Source organism: Rhineura floridana, chromosome 17, assembly GCF_030035675.1.
Source record: "Rhineura floridana isolate rRhiFlo1 chromosome 17, rRhiFlo1.hap2, whole genome shotgun sequence".
Taxonomy (NCBI): domain Eukaryota; kingdom Metazoa; phylum Chordata; class Lepidosauria; order Squamata; family Rhineuridae; genus Rhineura; species Rhineura floridana.
This window is the reverse complement of record NC_084496.1, coordinates 24138258-24155672: the sequence shown is the minus strand read 5'-3', so window position 1 is coordinate 24155672 and position 17415 is coordinate 24138258. Positions and strand designations below refer to the sequence as shown.

Sequence of the window (17415 nt, the reverse complement as noted above, 5' to 3'; positions counted from 1 at the left end):
CCCTCGCCATCCCTTTTTCCTTTTGTGTTGTGTCTTTTCAAATGGTAAGCCTGAGGGTAGGCACTGTGTTGTTATTGATATATATAAGCTGCTCTGGAATTTTTCCTGCCTGAGAAGTTCAATATAAATGCTTTGAATAAATAAACAAGCAAGCAACCTGACCCCAATAATAGTATAAACACTAAAAAGAGCCCTTTTGGTTGAGACCAAGGGTGCACATTTAGACCAGTATCCTGTATTCAGCAGCAGCCAACCAGATGCCAGAGGCCTTGATCAACAGTTTGGTCCCAGCAGCTGTTTTTCAGACGCGGACCGCCCCTGAAAATGGATGTTCCAATTGGTCAGGGATGGGGAACCTCTTTTAGTCCGAGGGTCATATTCCCTCATGGACAACCTTCCAGGGGCCTCATGCCAATGGTCAATGTGGCAAATCGGGTAGGGTGAGACACACACCTCTCTCCATCCTCCATCCTGGATGGCTTGTCAAGAGGACGAGGCAAATTCTCCTTCCACAGTTGGGGGCTGGATGCCTCTGAACGCCAGTTGCTGGGAATCGCAAGTGGAGCAAGCGCCGTTACACTCAGATCCTGGTTGCTGGCTTCTCATGGGCATCTGGTTGGCCACTGTGAGAACAGGGTGTTGGAGCAGATGGGCTCCAAGCTCTTCTTAGGTTCTTCTCCTGACAACCAAGAGGCATCACAATTCAAGGACAAAATGGAAATGGACATGGACTGCCTTCAAGCCGATCCCGACTTATGGGTGACCCTATGAATAGGGTTTTCATGGTAAGTGGTATTCAGAGGGGGTTTACCATTGTCTTCCTCTGAGGCCGAGAGGCAATGACTGGCCCCAGGTCACCCAGTGAGCTTTGTGGCTGTGTGGGGATTTGAACCCTGGTCTCCCAGGTCGTAGTCCAACGCCTTAGCCAGTACCAGGTAAAATCACTAGCAGAAGGTGCAGGGCAGGGGAGGCCTGGGTAGAGCTCTGAGGGCCAGATAGATTGGACTGGGGGACACATTTTACCCTGGGCCTGACATTCCCCATTCCTGCAGTTGGCATTTATGGCAAATACCCATAGAGATCTCTCTCTCCCCTGGCTCTGTCCAATCCCCTACAAAACCATCTAAGCCCAGGCCATCACCACATCTCCCAGCAGCAACTCTGATGCGCAGCATGATGAGAGATCCTTCCCTTCGTCTGTCTCGAGCCAAGGCTGCAACGTCCTGTGCTTTGCTTACAAGCATCCAACGCAACTGTCTTTCTCCCCCCCTCCCCACACCTTGCCTTTATTATTTTTGAAAGGGTCTTTGGGAGCCTTGCCGGAAAAAAATAATAATACACTTCAGCGGCTGTAATCAATCAGTGGCCACCTAAGGTTTCACAAGCATAAGCTGAAGCGAACACCGGCTCCCTTTCCTGCTATAGAAGATTAAGTCTCTGCCACAGTATCAAAAGGAGCATAATCTCTTGCTCCTTTTTATTATTAACCCTACAGATATATTAGTTTGTAAGAGGCTGCTGACTACTCACCTGAGGCATACCCGGTTCAGTACCTGCATCTCGCTCTCAAGGAGAAGGAGGTGTGAGGAGCCAATGCAAAACGTGCTTTCACCCCACCCTCTGGCATGGGTCGAGCTTTGCTTTTTACCCCCCTTTGGACCTGCCAAGCCTGCTTAATGCAGCATGAAAGAGGGGGAGCTGGCATTTAACATTCAAACTGCAGCCCATTTTAAAGTCTCAGTTGCCGTCCCCAGGAGCGGGACGGCAAAGGCTGCATCACCCAAGCTTTTATATCTACAGAGGCATATGCGGGCACAGGAAAAGACGATGATGTGGATTACCACGTGTGATGGTTATGCATGTGTCTGCACCTTCAGGGGGAAGCCATTGCCATCTTTCCTTCCGGAACCAGAATCCGTCAATTGCAATTGCTCTCTGTTTCTCAGACAGCATTTGCTCATTTTTGCTGTTCTTCACATTTCCGCCATTATCTGTCTACCGACAGTTATTGCCCTATCAATGTCATAGGAACAGAGGAAGCAACCTTATGCTTCTAACGTGGACTCGGGTGGTCTGGAACTAGAATCTGTCAATTTCAGTTCTTCATTTCCCCCCTCTTAAGTTCACTCTCCTCATTTCCATATCAGTTTGTATTAATAATTTAAGTCCTCCTGGAAATTCATCAGCATTTTAAGTGTTAATTTATCCCGAAATACACGTTTGTATGCAATTTTGCCTAATATACACATTTTTGGGGACAAAGCAATTTCCTCTAACCATTGGGTTGCCTTCAACTAAATCCTACTCAGAGTAGACCTACTGAAATTAAAGGACCAACATTAGTCATGTCCATTAAGTTCCATGAATCTACTCTAAGTAGGACTAACACTGGCTATAACCTATTATACTGTAAGTTAACTACATAGTGAATTCTTAATGAGTGTCTGGGTCCCAGTTCCTGCACAGCAGGATACACACCCAAGCCTCTTTGCAAAGGTTTCACATTTTTCATTTGCCACTGGGGGTGGGGGATTCTTTAACAGCCATCCACACTTATTGTATAGAAGTATTTGTGGAAAATAACTTCTAAGCAGTACCTGATCTCAGATGAACCCACTAGAAGAGAGGTGCATCCCCGGCTGCCAGGATAAAAACTAGAAAATAAGATAGAAGCAAAAAACAGCAACTCTTTAGGGCACTATTGCCTGACTTCCCTCACTGGCTAAAAATGCTGGAAAGCGGGGAGAAAACTGGCTTATGTCACAGAAATGGGGGGTGTCACATTTTTTGCTTTTTACCTTTTTTTCTTCTGGAGCATGTAGAAACTTACTTTTTTAAAAAAATGGAAGCTAAGTGTCCAGACTTCTTGCTTGCTCTGGGCTTGATACCCCCTGTCCCTGCCTTTCAGGTTCCCTGGTGGTGAGCAATAGCGTAGAGGGATTTATCAGGGAAAATAAGATTAATTCATGGAAGAAGAGAAGTCCGCCAACAGTTAGTAGGCTATCAATGTCATAGGCACATAGGAAAGTGCCTTATACTGAATCAGTGGCCCATCTAGATCAGTAATGTCTACACTGACTGGCAGTGTCTCTCCTAGATTTCAGGCAGGAGTTTCTCCCAGCCGTATCTGGAGATGCTGGGGATTGAGCCTGGGTCTTTCTGCATTATGTATGTATTTATATATTATTATTTTTTTATTTATATATTTTTTAAAAAACTATGCTTTAACCTTTTTCTTTTTTAGAAAAAGATGGCTTGAAAGCTTTTAAAAATGTTTTTAAAGATGTTTTGTTCTAATGTATTTTAAAGTCTGTTTTCATGATGTTTTAAAGTGTTTTTAGTGCTTTTGCTTGCTGCCCTGGGCTCCTGCTGGGAGGAAGGGTGGGATATAAATAAAATAATACATAAATAAATTGTTGCTGGCCATATTGCCACAGGCACCTTGTCCACGTCATCAAGCCTCATCAACTGAAACCGTTCCCAAGAAGTTGCAGCAGAAGTTGCGTGCAAGGCAGATGCTCTGCCACTGAGCGGTAGCCCTTTCTCTACTGTCTATCGTTATGGATGCTAAATAGAACTTCCGTGTCCAGAGGAAGTCTACTTCTGAACGACCTGGGGAACAGCAACAGGTGAGTCCTGTTGCCTCCATGTACTGCTTCTGGACTTTCTGGAGACATCTGATTGGCCACCTTGGGAAACAGGATATTTGACTAAATAGGCCTTTGGTGTGAATCAGCAGGGCTCTCCTTATTCATCAGCTTTGTGCCATCTGCAGAGCCCAAGGTACAGTGTCAACGCTGGATTCCTCAGCTTTACATTGTACACCCTCGTTTTTTAAAAATTGAATATGCACACTTTCAACAAAAACAGTGCAGGTCTAGACAGAAGGGATTGGGAACCTGCTGCTCATCAGAGGTTGTTGGGCCCCAATTCCTCCCAGCCTCAGCCTGCATGGTCAACAAATGGTCAGGGATGATATCGTCCCTGCTATACAGAATTGGACTGGGAGTGCCTCAGAGCTTCCGTGCCAACAGCCAATGATGTTCATGGGCTTCTCCTTGGAGGTCCTTCCTCATGACAGAATCCAGCTCTGAATTCAGTTTATCAACAAGCAGAGCAAACTCAAAAGGTGGCACAAGTCAAGGAATGAGTAACCCAGGAGTGAGTGTGCAAACACTGCAGCCATGCAAGGCACCCTGATTTGGTGATCCTGATTGGACCCCAATCCGACCTAGAACAATTCAAGGCTCGAACCAAATTGCAGGCCTTGCATAGCCCTGAATGTACAAAAAATGAGGGTTTAAACCCTTAATTAAACGTGTGATTGGCGGCATCGTCCCCGTCTCCCTCCTCCCAATAGCATGTTTAATAAGGTTTAATCCCTAATTCAACATGTGTCTCCTTGCTGCCCAGCTGCCTCCTGTTTTGACTGCCACAGATGGCTTCTGAGGACCCAACCCAGGGCGGTTTGGAGTGTCTTGAGCCGCTCTGGACAAATCCAGGATCAACTCGAATCGGCCTAGTTTGCTTTGGGATCTGGGATTTGTCCAGACTGGATGCACGTCCTAATAAAAAGGTCTCAGGGTCACATCCTTTCATCAGCCATAAATACAGCATGCCTGAAAAGTGCTCATCCTCCAGAGTAGCAGTCTATAGTGCCTAAGACAGCCTTTCCCAACTAGTGGGCCAGCAGATGATGTTGGACCACAACTCCCATCAGCCTCAGCCAGCATTGCCAATGGTCAGGAAAGATGGGAATTGTGGTCTGACAACATCTGGTGGCCCACTAGTTGGGAAAGGCTGGCCTAAGAGTTCTGATGTACTGAAAGGCAGGCATTTTCCAAAATTACACACAACACACACATGAAAACAGCCTGATTCTGCTAGCCGCCGAGCCATTCTCAGAGATGCTATGTTCCAAGGGACTATAAACCGAATTTGGGATTGCGCAGGATTTGAATCGCAGCAGCATTAACAATACCACTTAAAAAGCTGGATGCTTTTTCCAGCCCCTTCCCCAAATGAACCGGCTTGCTGCAGTTTCAAAAGCGTGACATGACTCAGCATCTTGGACTCACTTATTGTAATTATGGGATTGGTTTCTAGAGAATGCAATAATGGCTGCAATTACACCGATTGTCACAATTTGTCACTGGCACAAACTAGGTCAGCGCTTGCGATCTGGAATGCGTTTCAATATCCTGAGTGGCTGACCTTCCTTTTTTCATTCTGTGCACATACACCCTCTCCCCTTGCCAAACACATCTTTAGATAACGTATTCGGACCCCCACCATGCTGAAGAATTGTCAGGAGCAATTCCGTGAAAGCTAATGACATTTTGAACACGTCTTCTGTATAGGAGTGGACAAATCTGGTTTCTTTCCTTTTCTCAAATTCAGTTTTCCACATTTCTGCAGAAATTCGTAAGGCTTTTAAAAAAATCCTCATCATAATTTCTCTGCATTTTAGCCAGAATCTGTCCTATCAAATACTTTTTTGTATGCAGCTTTGACATGTTTGGCAAACAGTTTCCCCCTACTATAATGCATTTTTGTATATTATTTTCATAAATATATGCATTTTTATACATGCATTTCTGTACCTATCATTTGATTGGAAAACTGCACTGCATAATTTGGGGAAGTGTGGATTTTGGAGGCTAGCTGTGTTTTGGTTTGCATACTGATTTGAGAAGTGCAAATTAGGTAGTTTCTCATTAATATGCAAAGAAAACTGAATTTGTCCCCCATCCCAACTCCTGCGTATGGTTTACACCTTCTTTTCCAGAACAAGAGGCCCTTCTCAGTTGCCATCAACACACACAAGGGCATCTACAAAGCCAGGACCAGGCATGGAAAAATGTGTCAGTTCTGGTTCTCTCAGTTTCTCATTTTCCCAAACTTAAATTCAGTTCTCCACATTTCTACAGCAATTTGCAGTAGAAAATATCCTCACGGATATTCTCCCTAAAATAAAAATAAAAATGTAGGAAGTTTTGACTAATGTATGCATTTTTGCAAGCACTTTCATGTCATATAATGCATTTTTCTATGTTATTTTCACTCATATATTCATTTTTATACACACTTTCCCCTAACATATTTAGTTTTGTAAATGCTGTTTGGGCGGTGACCTGCATTGCAAAATTCTAAGAAGTGTGAATTTTGAAGGATGGTTATATTTCAGTCCTCATATTGTTTTGGAAAGTGCAAACTTGGTAGATTGGCTTGAAATGCGAACTGAATCAAATTTCTCTCCCATCCCCAGCAAGGACGCACACAGCGCTGGTGTCAGTTTAAATCCATCTGGTGTTCAAACTCTCATCATTTCTAAATCTACATTAGAAACATTGTTCACATCCACACGATTCAGAGCACACTGCTTTCCCCAAATAATCCTGGGAACTGTAGTTGCTGGGAATTGTGGCTTTGTGAGGGGTACAGTTCCCAAGATTATTTTTTTTAAGAAGCCATGTGCTTTCATTGCGTTTTAAATGTATGGTATGGATGAGCTCTGCTCATGGCCGGAGTTCGATTCCAACGGAAGGAGGAAGTCGAATCTCCGGTAAAAGGGGTCAAGATCCACTCAGCCTTCCATCCATCCGTGGTCGGTAAAATGAGTACCCGGCATATGCTGGGGGGTAAAGAAAGGCCGGGGAAGGAACTGGCAATCCCACCCCATATATACAGTCTGCCTAGTAAACGTCGCAAGATGTCACCCTAAGAGTCGGAAACGACTCGCACTATAAGTGCGGGGACACCTTTACCTTGTCTGGATGAGTTCACAACCCTTCTTGAGGAATGGGGGAGAGAATCAAGGTTACAAGTTTAGAACATTTGGAGCATAGAATCATAGAATAGTAGAGTTGGAAGGGGCCTCTAAGGCCATCAAGTCCAACCCCCTGCTCAATGCAGGAATCCAAATCAAAGCATTCCCGACAGGTAGCTGTCCAGCTGCATATTAAGTTTAGAAAAAAGGTGAGTGAAGCGGGTTGTGTTAACAGCATACAGAATTATGTGTGGTGTTGGGAAAGTGAGAAAGAAAGTTTTTCTCCCTCTCTCATAGCAGCAGAACCGAGACAATCCAATGAAGCTGAATGCTGGAAGATTCAAGACAGACAGGTGCAGAAAGTTCTCCTTCACACGGTGCATAGTTAAACTGTAGAATTCGCTCGCACAAGATGTAGCAATGGCAACCAGTTTGGATGGCTTTCAAGATTAGACAAATCCATGGAGGATAAGGCTATCAAAAGCTCCTAGCAATGATGTCTGTGTTCTACCTCCCCTGTCGGAAGCTGTATGCCTCTAAATGCCAGTTGCTGGGAATCACAAGTGGGAAGAGTGCTGCTGCACTCAGCTCCTGCTTGTGGGATTCCCATGAGCATCTGGTTGGCCACTATGAGAACAGAATGCCGGACTGGATGAGCCTTTGGCTTGATCCAGAAGCTGGGCTCTTCTGATGTCCTTATCAACAGTTGGGTGTCAGAGGGTCAAGGTGCAAACCCTTAAAAACAGCCATACACCTTTGATCCATTAGACCAGTGTGGTTTATTCTGAATCTCCAAGGTCCCAGGTAGAGGGGAGCAGTCTTTCCCAATCTTGCTTCCTGGTTTTTGATGGTTTGCTTCTTTTGTGTACACTGGAGATGCTGCCGACTGGAATCTGCGCATGCAAAGCACTGTGCTCCACCACTGAACTCTGGGCCCTCTCCAGTGTTTGGTCTTCCGTTGCATCTCATTTGGGGGACTGCAAAGAGTTGGACACAGAGGTGGCTTTGAAGATGGATTGGAAAGTGCAATGGGTTCAAAACACAGGGAGCAGATTACTGACACAGAGCGGGCAAATGGCACGTCTCAGACCACATTTAAGAACAATGACACTGGCTCCCAGTCTCATTCAAAGCACAATTCAAGGTCACACACCCTTTCCCCAGGCTGCACATCCCAGCCAGGCAAAAGCACCGGAAGAGTTCATGGAGCAGGGCTAGTGAGGAGTGTGGCGTCGGAAGAGGGGATGCAGTGTGGAACAAGGGTGTGGACTGGGGAGAGGCCTGATAGTTGGACAGAGAGATCTGGAGGACCACATCTGGCCTCCAGGCCTGAGGTTCCCCATTCCTGATCTAGCCCCACAGTGGCCAACCAAGATGCCTCCCAGAAGCCCACAGGCAGATCAGGAAGCCAATAATCCTTCCCTACCATTTACCATCCAACAACTGATATTCAGTGGTATACTGGTCCGACCATGGAGTTTTCATTTAGCAGCAACAGCTAAGGAGCATAAGAGGCGTGGCGTCTAGCATCCTAGACCCAATGGCTCTTATGTCAGCCAATCAGATGCCTCTGGGAAGCCGTCAAGCAGGGGCGCCAGGGCAATAGCCCCCCTCCCTGTTGTCCATAGTATCCAATGCACAGATTTCTGTGTGGAGGTTCACGGAGAGAGAGCTATCTCCATGCATGTCTAGTTCTTCGCTCAAAACCCATCTAAACTAAATGTTGCCACTCTAGTTTTGGCAGTGAATGCCGTAAGTTAATTGGATGTTCTGCAGAGAAAGTTTGTGTTTTGTGTGACATGAATGTACTGCCAATTTTTGTTGCTGCTGGCTGACCCCACCTTCTAGGATTTGCCTACTACTGAGAATATTTGTGCTTAGCTCCAGTGCAAGCTCTCAGTTTTATGTGGTGTTTTTATCTGGTATTATAAGAGAGAGAGAGAACAATTTCTCTCTCCCTGCCTACCACTGAAAATATGTGTCCTTAGCTCCAGCGCCCAAGTTTACATGGTCTTCCTACCTGGCTGGAAGGCAAAGAGGTAGCTAGAGACTCATTGCAGCTGACGTTTATTTCCTGATCAACAGCACCGAGTCATTACACCAGTTAAAAAGGATCAGGCCAAGGCTGGCTTTGCTTTGAGTTCCTTCAGCTTGCATTACGATCGCATGCTCGCTTAAATGGAAAACTTAATTTTCTCTGCCCTGCTTTGGGAAGGGAGGTGGGGAATGGTCGGAGGTTAGAGGCAGCCCCCGTCAAGGTGATGAGTGCAGGGGAACAGAGGTGCCTTCCACCTCATTGCTAGAGAGGTACAAGGGAGTGTGTGAGGAATTGGATCTCTCGAATTCTGATGCAAGCAGACCTGATCTAAAGCTCCTGGACTTGGGTGCAGTTTGGAAGTCAACTATGCACCGGTTTTTGCACTTGCCAAAGCATGCCCAAAGGCCAGCAACAAAAAAGGTATCATAATAGATTTTTAATCTTGGGTAGTTTCAGAGAAAATGTATTTTAAGATGCATAACTAAATGTGTAATTTTGTATTTTTTAAAACAAAAAAATTACTAATGAGAAAAAGGCTCCCAGAGCTACTTACAGATCAATAAAAAACCAAGACAGACCCTACCCTTAGCCATACAATCTAAAAGACACAGCATAAAAGGAAAAAAAAATAGATGGGAAGGGAGGAGGAAAAAACAACAACCCCAGGCACTGGTTCTTAAAGTTACACAGATGAAAGCGACACTGAATGGAAATAGATGGATTTGTCTACTTCTCATTAGACTACAAGTGATGGTCAGAATTAAGCACCTCCAAATAAATCTTTAAAGCATATTAGCTAGAACACTGATTTCAGGAGGAGCTCATTCTTGGTGGTGGAGGTGCATAACTCAATGGCAGAGCACAAGGTCTGCATAAACAACATCCTGATTAGAAGGAGATGAGGAATTCTCTAACATGGGCTCCAGTCTTTTGCGCCATCTAGTCTAGTACAGCCCAATTTGATTGGTTGCAAGTGCAGAGATTCTTTACCGGAGACTCTATTAAGGGGCTGCAGTTTGGAGGCAAAGCACCTGTTTTGCATGCAGAAGGCCCCAGATTCAGTCCCTGGTGTCTCCAGTTACAAGGATCCAGTAGCAGGCAATGTGAAAGATGAGGCTCTGTTTGAGGCCCTGAAGAGCAGCTGCCAGTCAGAGTAGATTATACTGGGCTAGATGGACAAATGGTCTGACTTGGTAAAAGGCAGGTTTCCTATTTACCTATTAGTAAAAAAGAAAGAAAGAAAAGACTTTGCAAAAGCAACAGAGGTCAGACCAGAGAAAATTGTCAGATTTCTCTTACAATACCCCAAAAGGCATTTTTTTCACTTACAACCAGGGGTGTAGTTGTCCGGGGTCTCAGAGGGTCTTAAACTCTTTATTTTTTTGGAAGCAGGGTCCCTATGTCTCCAGCATCGTATGAGTCAATCAGCATGAAAGGGGAGTGTGTTAGCCACTGAAAAGAGTCTTCTAACATGCTTCCTTGTCCTTTCCTGCTGATTGGAGTCAATCAGAGGTAAAGGAGGGGAGTCAGACTCTGAGAAGACTCCCTTCAGTAGCTAACACTCTCCCCTTTCATGCTGATAGGCTCCTAGGGAGTTCTGCTTTTGTGGGAGAAGGCATTAACAAGGATCTCATTCTCAGCTGCGCAGAAAAAAGGGGAGGGACGTGGCTGTGACTAACATGAATGGACCCTGCACTTCTGAATTTGCCAATACACTACTGCTTACAATATTCCTTCCTCCAACCTGGTGATGCCCTCCAGATGTTGTTGGACTCCAGCTCCCATTAACCCTGCCCAGCACGGCCAATGGTCAGGGACAGTGGGATTTGTAATTCATCAAATGTCATGTTGGGGAAGGCTGCTCCTTCACGTCAGCTTCTGCCATTCATGAATCTCCAAATAATGAGTGCTTCTAAACGTTTAGAGCCAAACTATAAGTGATTTGGGAGCTCCATGTTCTGATCACCCACTGTCTTTGTCTATCCTTAAAAGCAGGGGTGTAGTCGTCCAGGGTCTCAGGGGGTCTTAGACCCTTTACTTTTTTGGGAGCAGGGTCCCAGCAGGGTCCCTATGTCTCCAGCATCCTCTGAGCCAATCAACACGAAAGGGGAATGTCTTAGCTACTGAGAAGGATCTTCTAACATGCTTCTTTAACATTTCCTGCTGTCAATCAGAGTGAAAGAAGATGAGTCAGCCACTGAGAAGAGTCTTCTCAGTAGCTAGCACTCTCCCCTTTCATGCTTATTGGCTCCTAGGGATGTCTACTGTGGGAGGAGGCATTAACAAGGATCTCATTCTCAACCCGCAGCAGAAAAGGAGGAGGGGCATGGCTATGATTAACAGGAAGGGACCCTGCACTTCTGAATTTGCCACTATACTCCTGCTTAAAAGCAGCCGTGCCAGGTTCTGATTTGGATCAGGGCTGTGATGCAAGGAGAGGGGCAGGGCTTAACTCTCCTCCCCCTTCACCATTTCTCTGACTTAAATCCCTTCTCTTCAATGCTGTTATTAGCCTTGGAGGTGGGGTAGGTGAGGAAGACAAGCAGAATATTAATACAATTTGGTATCATCTGATGCAATGCACACAGTTTTGCAGATCTGGGTGTATTTTATTCTGCTAGGTCTCCACGCCCCCCCCCCGGTGCCCCGAGGAGGCTTTATTTTAATAGTTGATCTGCCTCAAATCCTTGAGAGATCACAGGTTAAAAAATCCATATCCTATTTCTGAACCACCACACAAACACACTCTCCAGGCAAACTCAACATTAAAATGTTTTTGATGTCTTAGACAGGCCCTGAGTCAACCAATTTGCAGGGATATATATATATATATATATCCTGCAGATCAGATGGGGGATCAAAATGGCTGTAATAATCCATCCCTGAGCTTATGAGTTTGAATCAGCTGCAGGCTGGATGTTCAAAAGCAAGCATCTTTTTTGAAGATGGAGAGAGATAGGTTTTAAATACCAAAAACTCTAGGACGTTGCGGGGGGGGATGATGGGATGCAGACCTGAGTGCCATCCAGAGAGCTTTAAACCATTTGGTCCAGCTCATTGAGTTGTCTTTGTTCTCCCTTCTTTCAGCAGAGGTTTTTAGCTCCAAGCAAACACACTTCTTGCCTCCAACTGAAATCCATCACCTTTAAGGGTAATAGTGGGAGCCGAGGGAATCCAGCAATCCGGAGAACAAGACAGATGTGGCAAATGCAGCGGACAAATTTGTGATTGCATTTCACTGGTTGGAGGAATTAGCTTACGAGAGGCTGGAGCAGAGCGTTGAAACTGCCACTCAGAAAGCGAAAGGCATAAAACAAGAGACAGACCCTCTTCCCTTGTGCTGAAGTTGCTTTCATCAGCACACGTGGGCAGGTGTCAGGACTGGAACCCACAGCGGGACCAGAAAGGGTGACCTGATTGATGTCAGGAAAGGGACCAGCTTGCATGCAACCACTTATTTCTGGCTAAAGGAAAAGACTGTGGGGAGATCAAACCCACCTGTATCAGAACCTCTTTACCTCAAAAGAGGGGGAAAAGTGCTATACCTTCACCTCTACCAAGACCTCTTGGTGAAGTTTGCTTGGTCATCAGAGCAACAAGCATTGGAAGTGTTTGTTTGTTTGTTTGTTTATTTATTTATTACCTTTGTATACCACCCCATAGCTGAAGCTCTCTGGGTGGTTTACAACATTAAAAAGTGTTGGGATGCATCTCAGCTTGCTGAGAGGGTTTGCACGGGGCTAAAGGAGATAGAGAGGGGAAATTCCAAGCTTCCTAGACTGTCTTCCTAGAGTGTCTTTCCTAGACCGTCCAACCTCTGCTGACCTTCCTTCAGGTGCTAGACTGATGCTCTTAGGGCTGCAACTTGCTGTCCTCATTTCTTGACTCCTCCGTTCTTCTCCATACCACTTGGGAAGAGGAAGCATTTCCCCCCTTTCTTTATCTCTCTCTTCACAGAGATGAAAGAGCAAGTCTATCTCTTTGCACCTCCGACTTAGTTAGCCAGAACTAGGATCTTTACTATTTCAGTAGGCACTTCCTGTAATAAACTAAGCTTTCACGTTGTCCAAAACAAAGTTTCTGTGTGATTGGAACCAAAGGGAAGATGACTCATACAGCATCCAATAGACAGCCACCTTCCATGCTGCACCCACTAATTCCGCTATGTAAATCCAACAATTAGACAACTTGCTTTTATTTGCTGTGCAAGCCCGTTGCCTTGCTATCTCTCAGTCTCTCCTTACCTTACCTCTCCCACAGCATAGGATGAATCAGGTCTGATTGCAAGGTACATGAGCCTCACATAATTCTTGTTCAAGAACAGGGATGGAGAACCTGAGGCCTGCAGATTCAATGTAGCGCTCCATGGGTATCTATCTGGCCCTCAAGACTTTCCACAGGCCATGCTCCTCCCCAGCCTTGCTGAAAGTCTTCCTCAGACTTTGCCAGGCATGGATAGGTCCTTGAGCCATGATCATGCCTCTGGCTTGCCTCGATGGATGATGGAGACATATGTGCACACACAGAAACCCGTGGCTTTTGTGCCGCTGAAATGTCGCCCACTGTTGCTCCACCCACTTTTTGCATCTGGCTCCACCCACCACCAACATAGCCCAATTGGTAGGCTGCCTGTGAGGGAATGTTGCCCTCAAACGTTTCGCACCCATCTTCATGAGGAATGAGAAAACTCCAGTATGGCTATGAAAGCTTCAGCACCTTGGACAGCACCTTGATTAGCAGGGGAGAAACTGAATCTGGCGTCAGACGGCTGGCCTGTCTTACCTCTCCCCGACCCAGTTAATGTTTCCTTCTCTTCCACTAACTGTTGTTCATACACTGGTAACCTCCAGGCTGGATTACTGTAAAGTGCTCTATGTGGGGTTGCCCTTGAGGTTGGTCCAGAAGCTGCAACTGGTGCAAAATGCAGCAGTGAGACTGCTCACTGGGGAAGAGTATCACCAACATGTCACCCCGCTGCTGAATGAATTGCACTGGCTGCCCATTAGCTACCAGGCTAAGTTCAAGGTTCTGGTTTTGGTATACAAAGCCCTATACAGTTTGGGACTAGGATACCTGAAAGACTGTCTTACTCCTTATATATCAGTCGATCACTGCACTCTGCAGGTGAGGGCCTCCTGCAGATACCATCTTATCAGGAGGTCCGTTCTGCACAACATAGGAAACGGACCTTTAGTGTGGTGGCACCAACCCTTTGGAGTTCCCTCCCCTTAAATATTAGACAGGTGCCATATCTGTTATCTGTTTGGCACCTACTGAAGACCTTTCTCTTTCAACAAGCCTTTTAAGTAGAGACCTTATCCCAGTCTGCGTCTGTGTTGGAATTGATTTTTTAAAAGATTTTACAGCTTTTTTTTTTAAAGAAAGATGTTTTAAAAGATGTTTTGTTTTAATATGTTTTTAAGGATGTTTTAATATATTTTAAAGTTTGTTTTTATGATGTTAGGAGTGTTTTTAGTGCTCTTGTTTACCATCCTGGGCTCCTCCTGGGAGGAAGGGCAGGATATAAACAAACAAACAAACAAACAAATACTCACAAGTCAAAACTATGCAAGTAGTGGCTGGTTCCATAACCACCTTCTGAGTCCCCATGGCTCCATCACATGCCATTCTGGTAACTATCTATTTTATTTACAGCATTTGCACCCTGCTCTTAATCGAAAAAGGCTCCCAGAGTGGCTTACATACAATCAATTAAAACAAGACAGTCCCTGTCCCCAGGCTTACAACCTAAAGCAACAACAACACATGACACACAAAAGGAAAGCAGGCAGGGAGGGAAGAGGAAAAAAGCAAACTCCGGCACCGACTCTTAAAGGGTAGTTCTTAGAATGACCAGCTGGCATAGAAACAGTTCGGGGGCAGGAGGTGCCTGATGAAGCTGGTCTTTCAGCGAAGCTGTTGGAAGAAGCCACCTTACCCACTGAGGCAGCCTGATGGAATGTAGGGATCATACAGCAACTCTGGGATTGCATAGGAAGAACCACAGTAGTGTTGGTCAGCTCAGATACCCTCCCATGTGTACACATAGGTTCTCTACAGCAGCACGGGGAATCTCTGTCCTGGGGAGCCAAATGCAGTCCTTCAGGGCTCTCTGTCTACCCCCAGACCATACCCCCTTCCCAGACCACACCTCTCACTGCACCCCTCAACTGCTTTTGTGTGGCTGGAAGGTACCCTTGAGCTCTGATGATGCATCCGGCTTGCCTGGAGAGGAGAGTGTGTGTATAGAAACCTCTGACTCTTACATAGCTGACCTCTGTCATATTGCTGCTCCATCCACTTTTTAATTAATCTGGCCACACCCACCTTTTATTTAAAAAACTGGCCACGCCCACTTTTATTTTCGAAAACTCTGGCCACACCTGTTTTTATGTAAAAACCCTGGTCACACCCCTTTAAAAAAATCTGACCACACCCCCTTTTAAAAATCTGACCACACCCTCTTTTTATAAAAGCCTGACCACATCCCCTTTTTAAAAAAATCTAACCACAGCCTTTTTCTTAAAACAAAACTGACCACACCCTCTTTCCCCCCCAAAATTCTGACCACACCTGCTTTTTTCAAAAGACCAGAGAACATCTTTTTTAAAAATAAAAAATCTGGCCACATCCTCTTTAAAAAAAATTTAAAAAATTCTGGCCACACCCACTATGGCATGCAGGCCTGGGAAGGTTGACGGAGAGAGAGAATGAAAAGGGTTCATTGGCTTGAAAATGTTCCCTCCCCCTTCAGGCTTTACAGCCTTACGTTGCTATCTCTGCTACCATGGGACTAGCTCTGCATGCCCAATGGTCTCAGGGAGAACTTGTTCTTCCAACAGCAGTTCACCCCACTCCCTGCCCCACTCCCCCCCCAAAAAAATGCTACATAGCAAACTGCTTTTGCAACGGAAAAGTTTTAAAAGCAGCTTATGATATTTGCCTAGCTTGAAAATTTTTTTTTAACCACAGCTCACAGCCTAGGCTCTCAAAGTGCCTTAGGATGTTGAAAATCTAAAATAAAATATGCAACAGATCACAAGCAACAATTCCATCCCATGACCACCCTTTCAAGCCAACGCTCAGACGTTTGTCCAAGGCAACAGATACGGTGTTATGTGTGTTATCTGCTATTTTATTAAAACGCAGAGCTTGGAAAAGTTGCTTTTTTGAACTACAACTCCCATCAGCCCCAGCCAGCATGGCCACTGGATTGGGCTGATGGAAGTTGTAGTTCAAAAAAGGAACTTTTCCAAGCTCTGAAGCAGAAGGCAACTAACCCACTAGGGCAATAACGGTACAGTAATACCTCAATTAACAAAGCACATGCACTCCTGGAGATTACTCCTTTAACCAAAACTTTGGTACCAGAGGTAGGAATACGAATAGGGATAGGTTCCTACATGACAAAAAAGAAGAGCTCTTCAACACATTTCAGCAAACCTTTTATTCAAAACTAACAATAACGCACGCCTGAAATGAAACAACCAAGTCAGATAAGCCTTGCACACAGACCACTTGAAGGCTTCTTCCAAAATGCATCCAGCAATGTCTGCCTTGCCTTTTTTCTTTTATCATGTAGTACCTTTCTACAGCAATCTAAAGCTTTGAGCACAGTTCTCCTCTCCTCAAGCAGGTAGGTAAGGGGCAGGCACAGCCACCACCACCCTGTGCTTGGTCTCTCTCTCTCTCTCTCTGCCATCCTCCCCTACACTCGAGCAAGTACGTCTGCAGTAAACAGGACACCCGATGCACTGTTTACTGCGGAGGCACCTGCTCCACTTGGCAAGGAGAGCCATTCCAGCCACGCGTGAGAGAGCTGTCTGCAGCCGCCGCAATCTAGTAGACAAGGAGCCACATGCTGACTTTATCCCATAGTGCACAGCCCCCCATGCCACCCACACCCCAAAAAAGAGCTTATTTCCTGGAGGATTTGTTAACTGAGATTTTACTGTATTATTAAGTATTAATTGCCCCTGCATGTCAGCTATCAAACAGTGCAAAATTCAAATACTGAATGAACCTGGTATCAAGTCAGTTGCCTGAGGGAAGAACTGTGTGGCAGGAGTGGCCCTGTCATCCTGGCCTGGATGTTATCAGCTCTGTTTTTGGATCTGATTGGCAGGGGGGAGTGCTTCAGGAGAGGGACTGCTCTCAATCAAGAGCCACCACTGACATCAACTGTAACTTTAAGAAATGTGACATGGAGGATAAGACTATCAGTGGCTACTAGCTATGATAGCTGTGCTCTGCTTCCATGGCAGAGGCAGCATCTTTCTGAATACCAGTATCTGGAAACCACAGGAGGGGAGAGGTGCTGTTGCACACAGGTCCTGCTTGCAGGCTTCCCATAGGCATCTGGTTGACCACTGTGAGAACAGGATGCTGGATGAGATGGGCCACTGGCCTGATCCAGTAAGCACTTCTTCTGTTTTTAACATGAAGAACAAGTGCTTGAGCTTACATTCTCCTCCTCCCTCCTCCTCCTTTTTTCTTCATGCACCATGTCTTTTTAGATTGTGAACCCAAGGGCAGCGGTTGTCTTCGAACTGATTTTTGTAAGCTGCAGAGGTATAAACGCTGCAAATAAATAAATATTAATAAACCA

The 17415-nt window shown here is 45.5% G+C and overlaps 1 protein-coding gene across 1 annotated transcript in view; it reads right to left on the bottom strand.

Moving 5' to 3' along the window:
• Positions 1-7719: 7719 nt before the first annotated feature.
• LOC133371852 (voltage-dependent T-type calcium channel subunit alpha-1H-like) overlaps positions 7720-17415 on the bottom strand; it is a 229767-nt gene continuing 220071 nt past the window's right edge. The window contains exon 3 of the mRNA XM_061599740.1: positions 7720-7746. Within this exon, the coding sequence (XP_061455724.1) occupies positions 7735-7746 (12 nt within the window). The 3' untranslated portion in view covers positions 7720-7734. The remainder of the gene's footprint in view (positions 7747-17415) is intronic.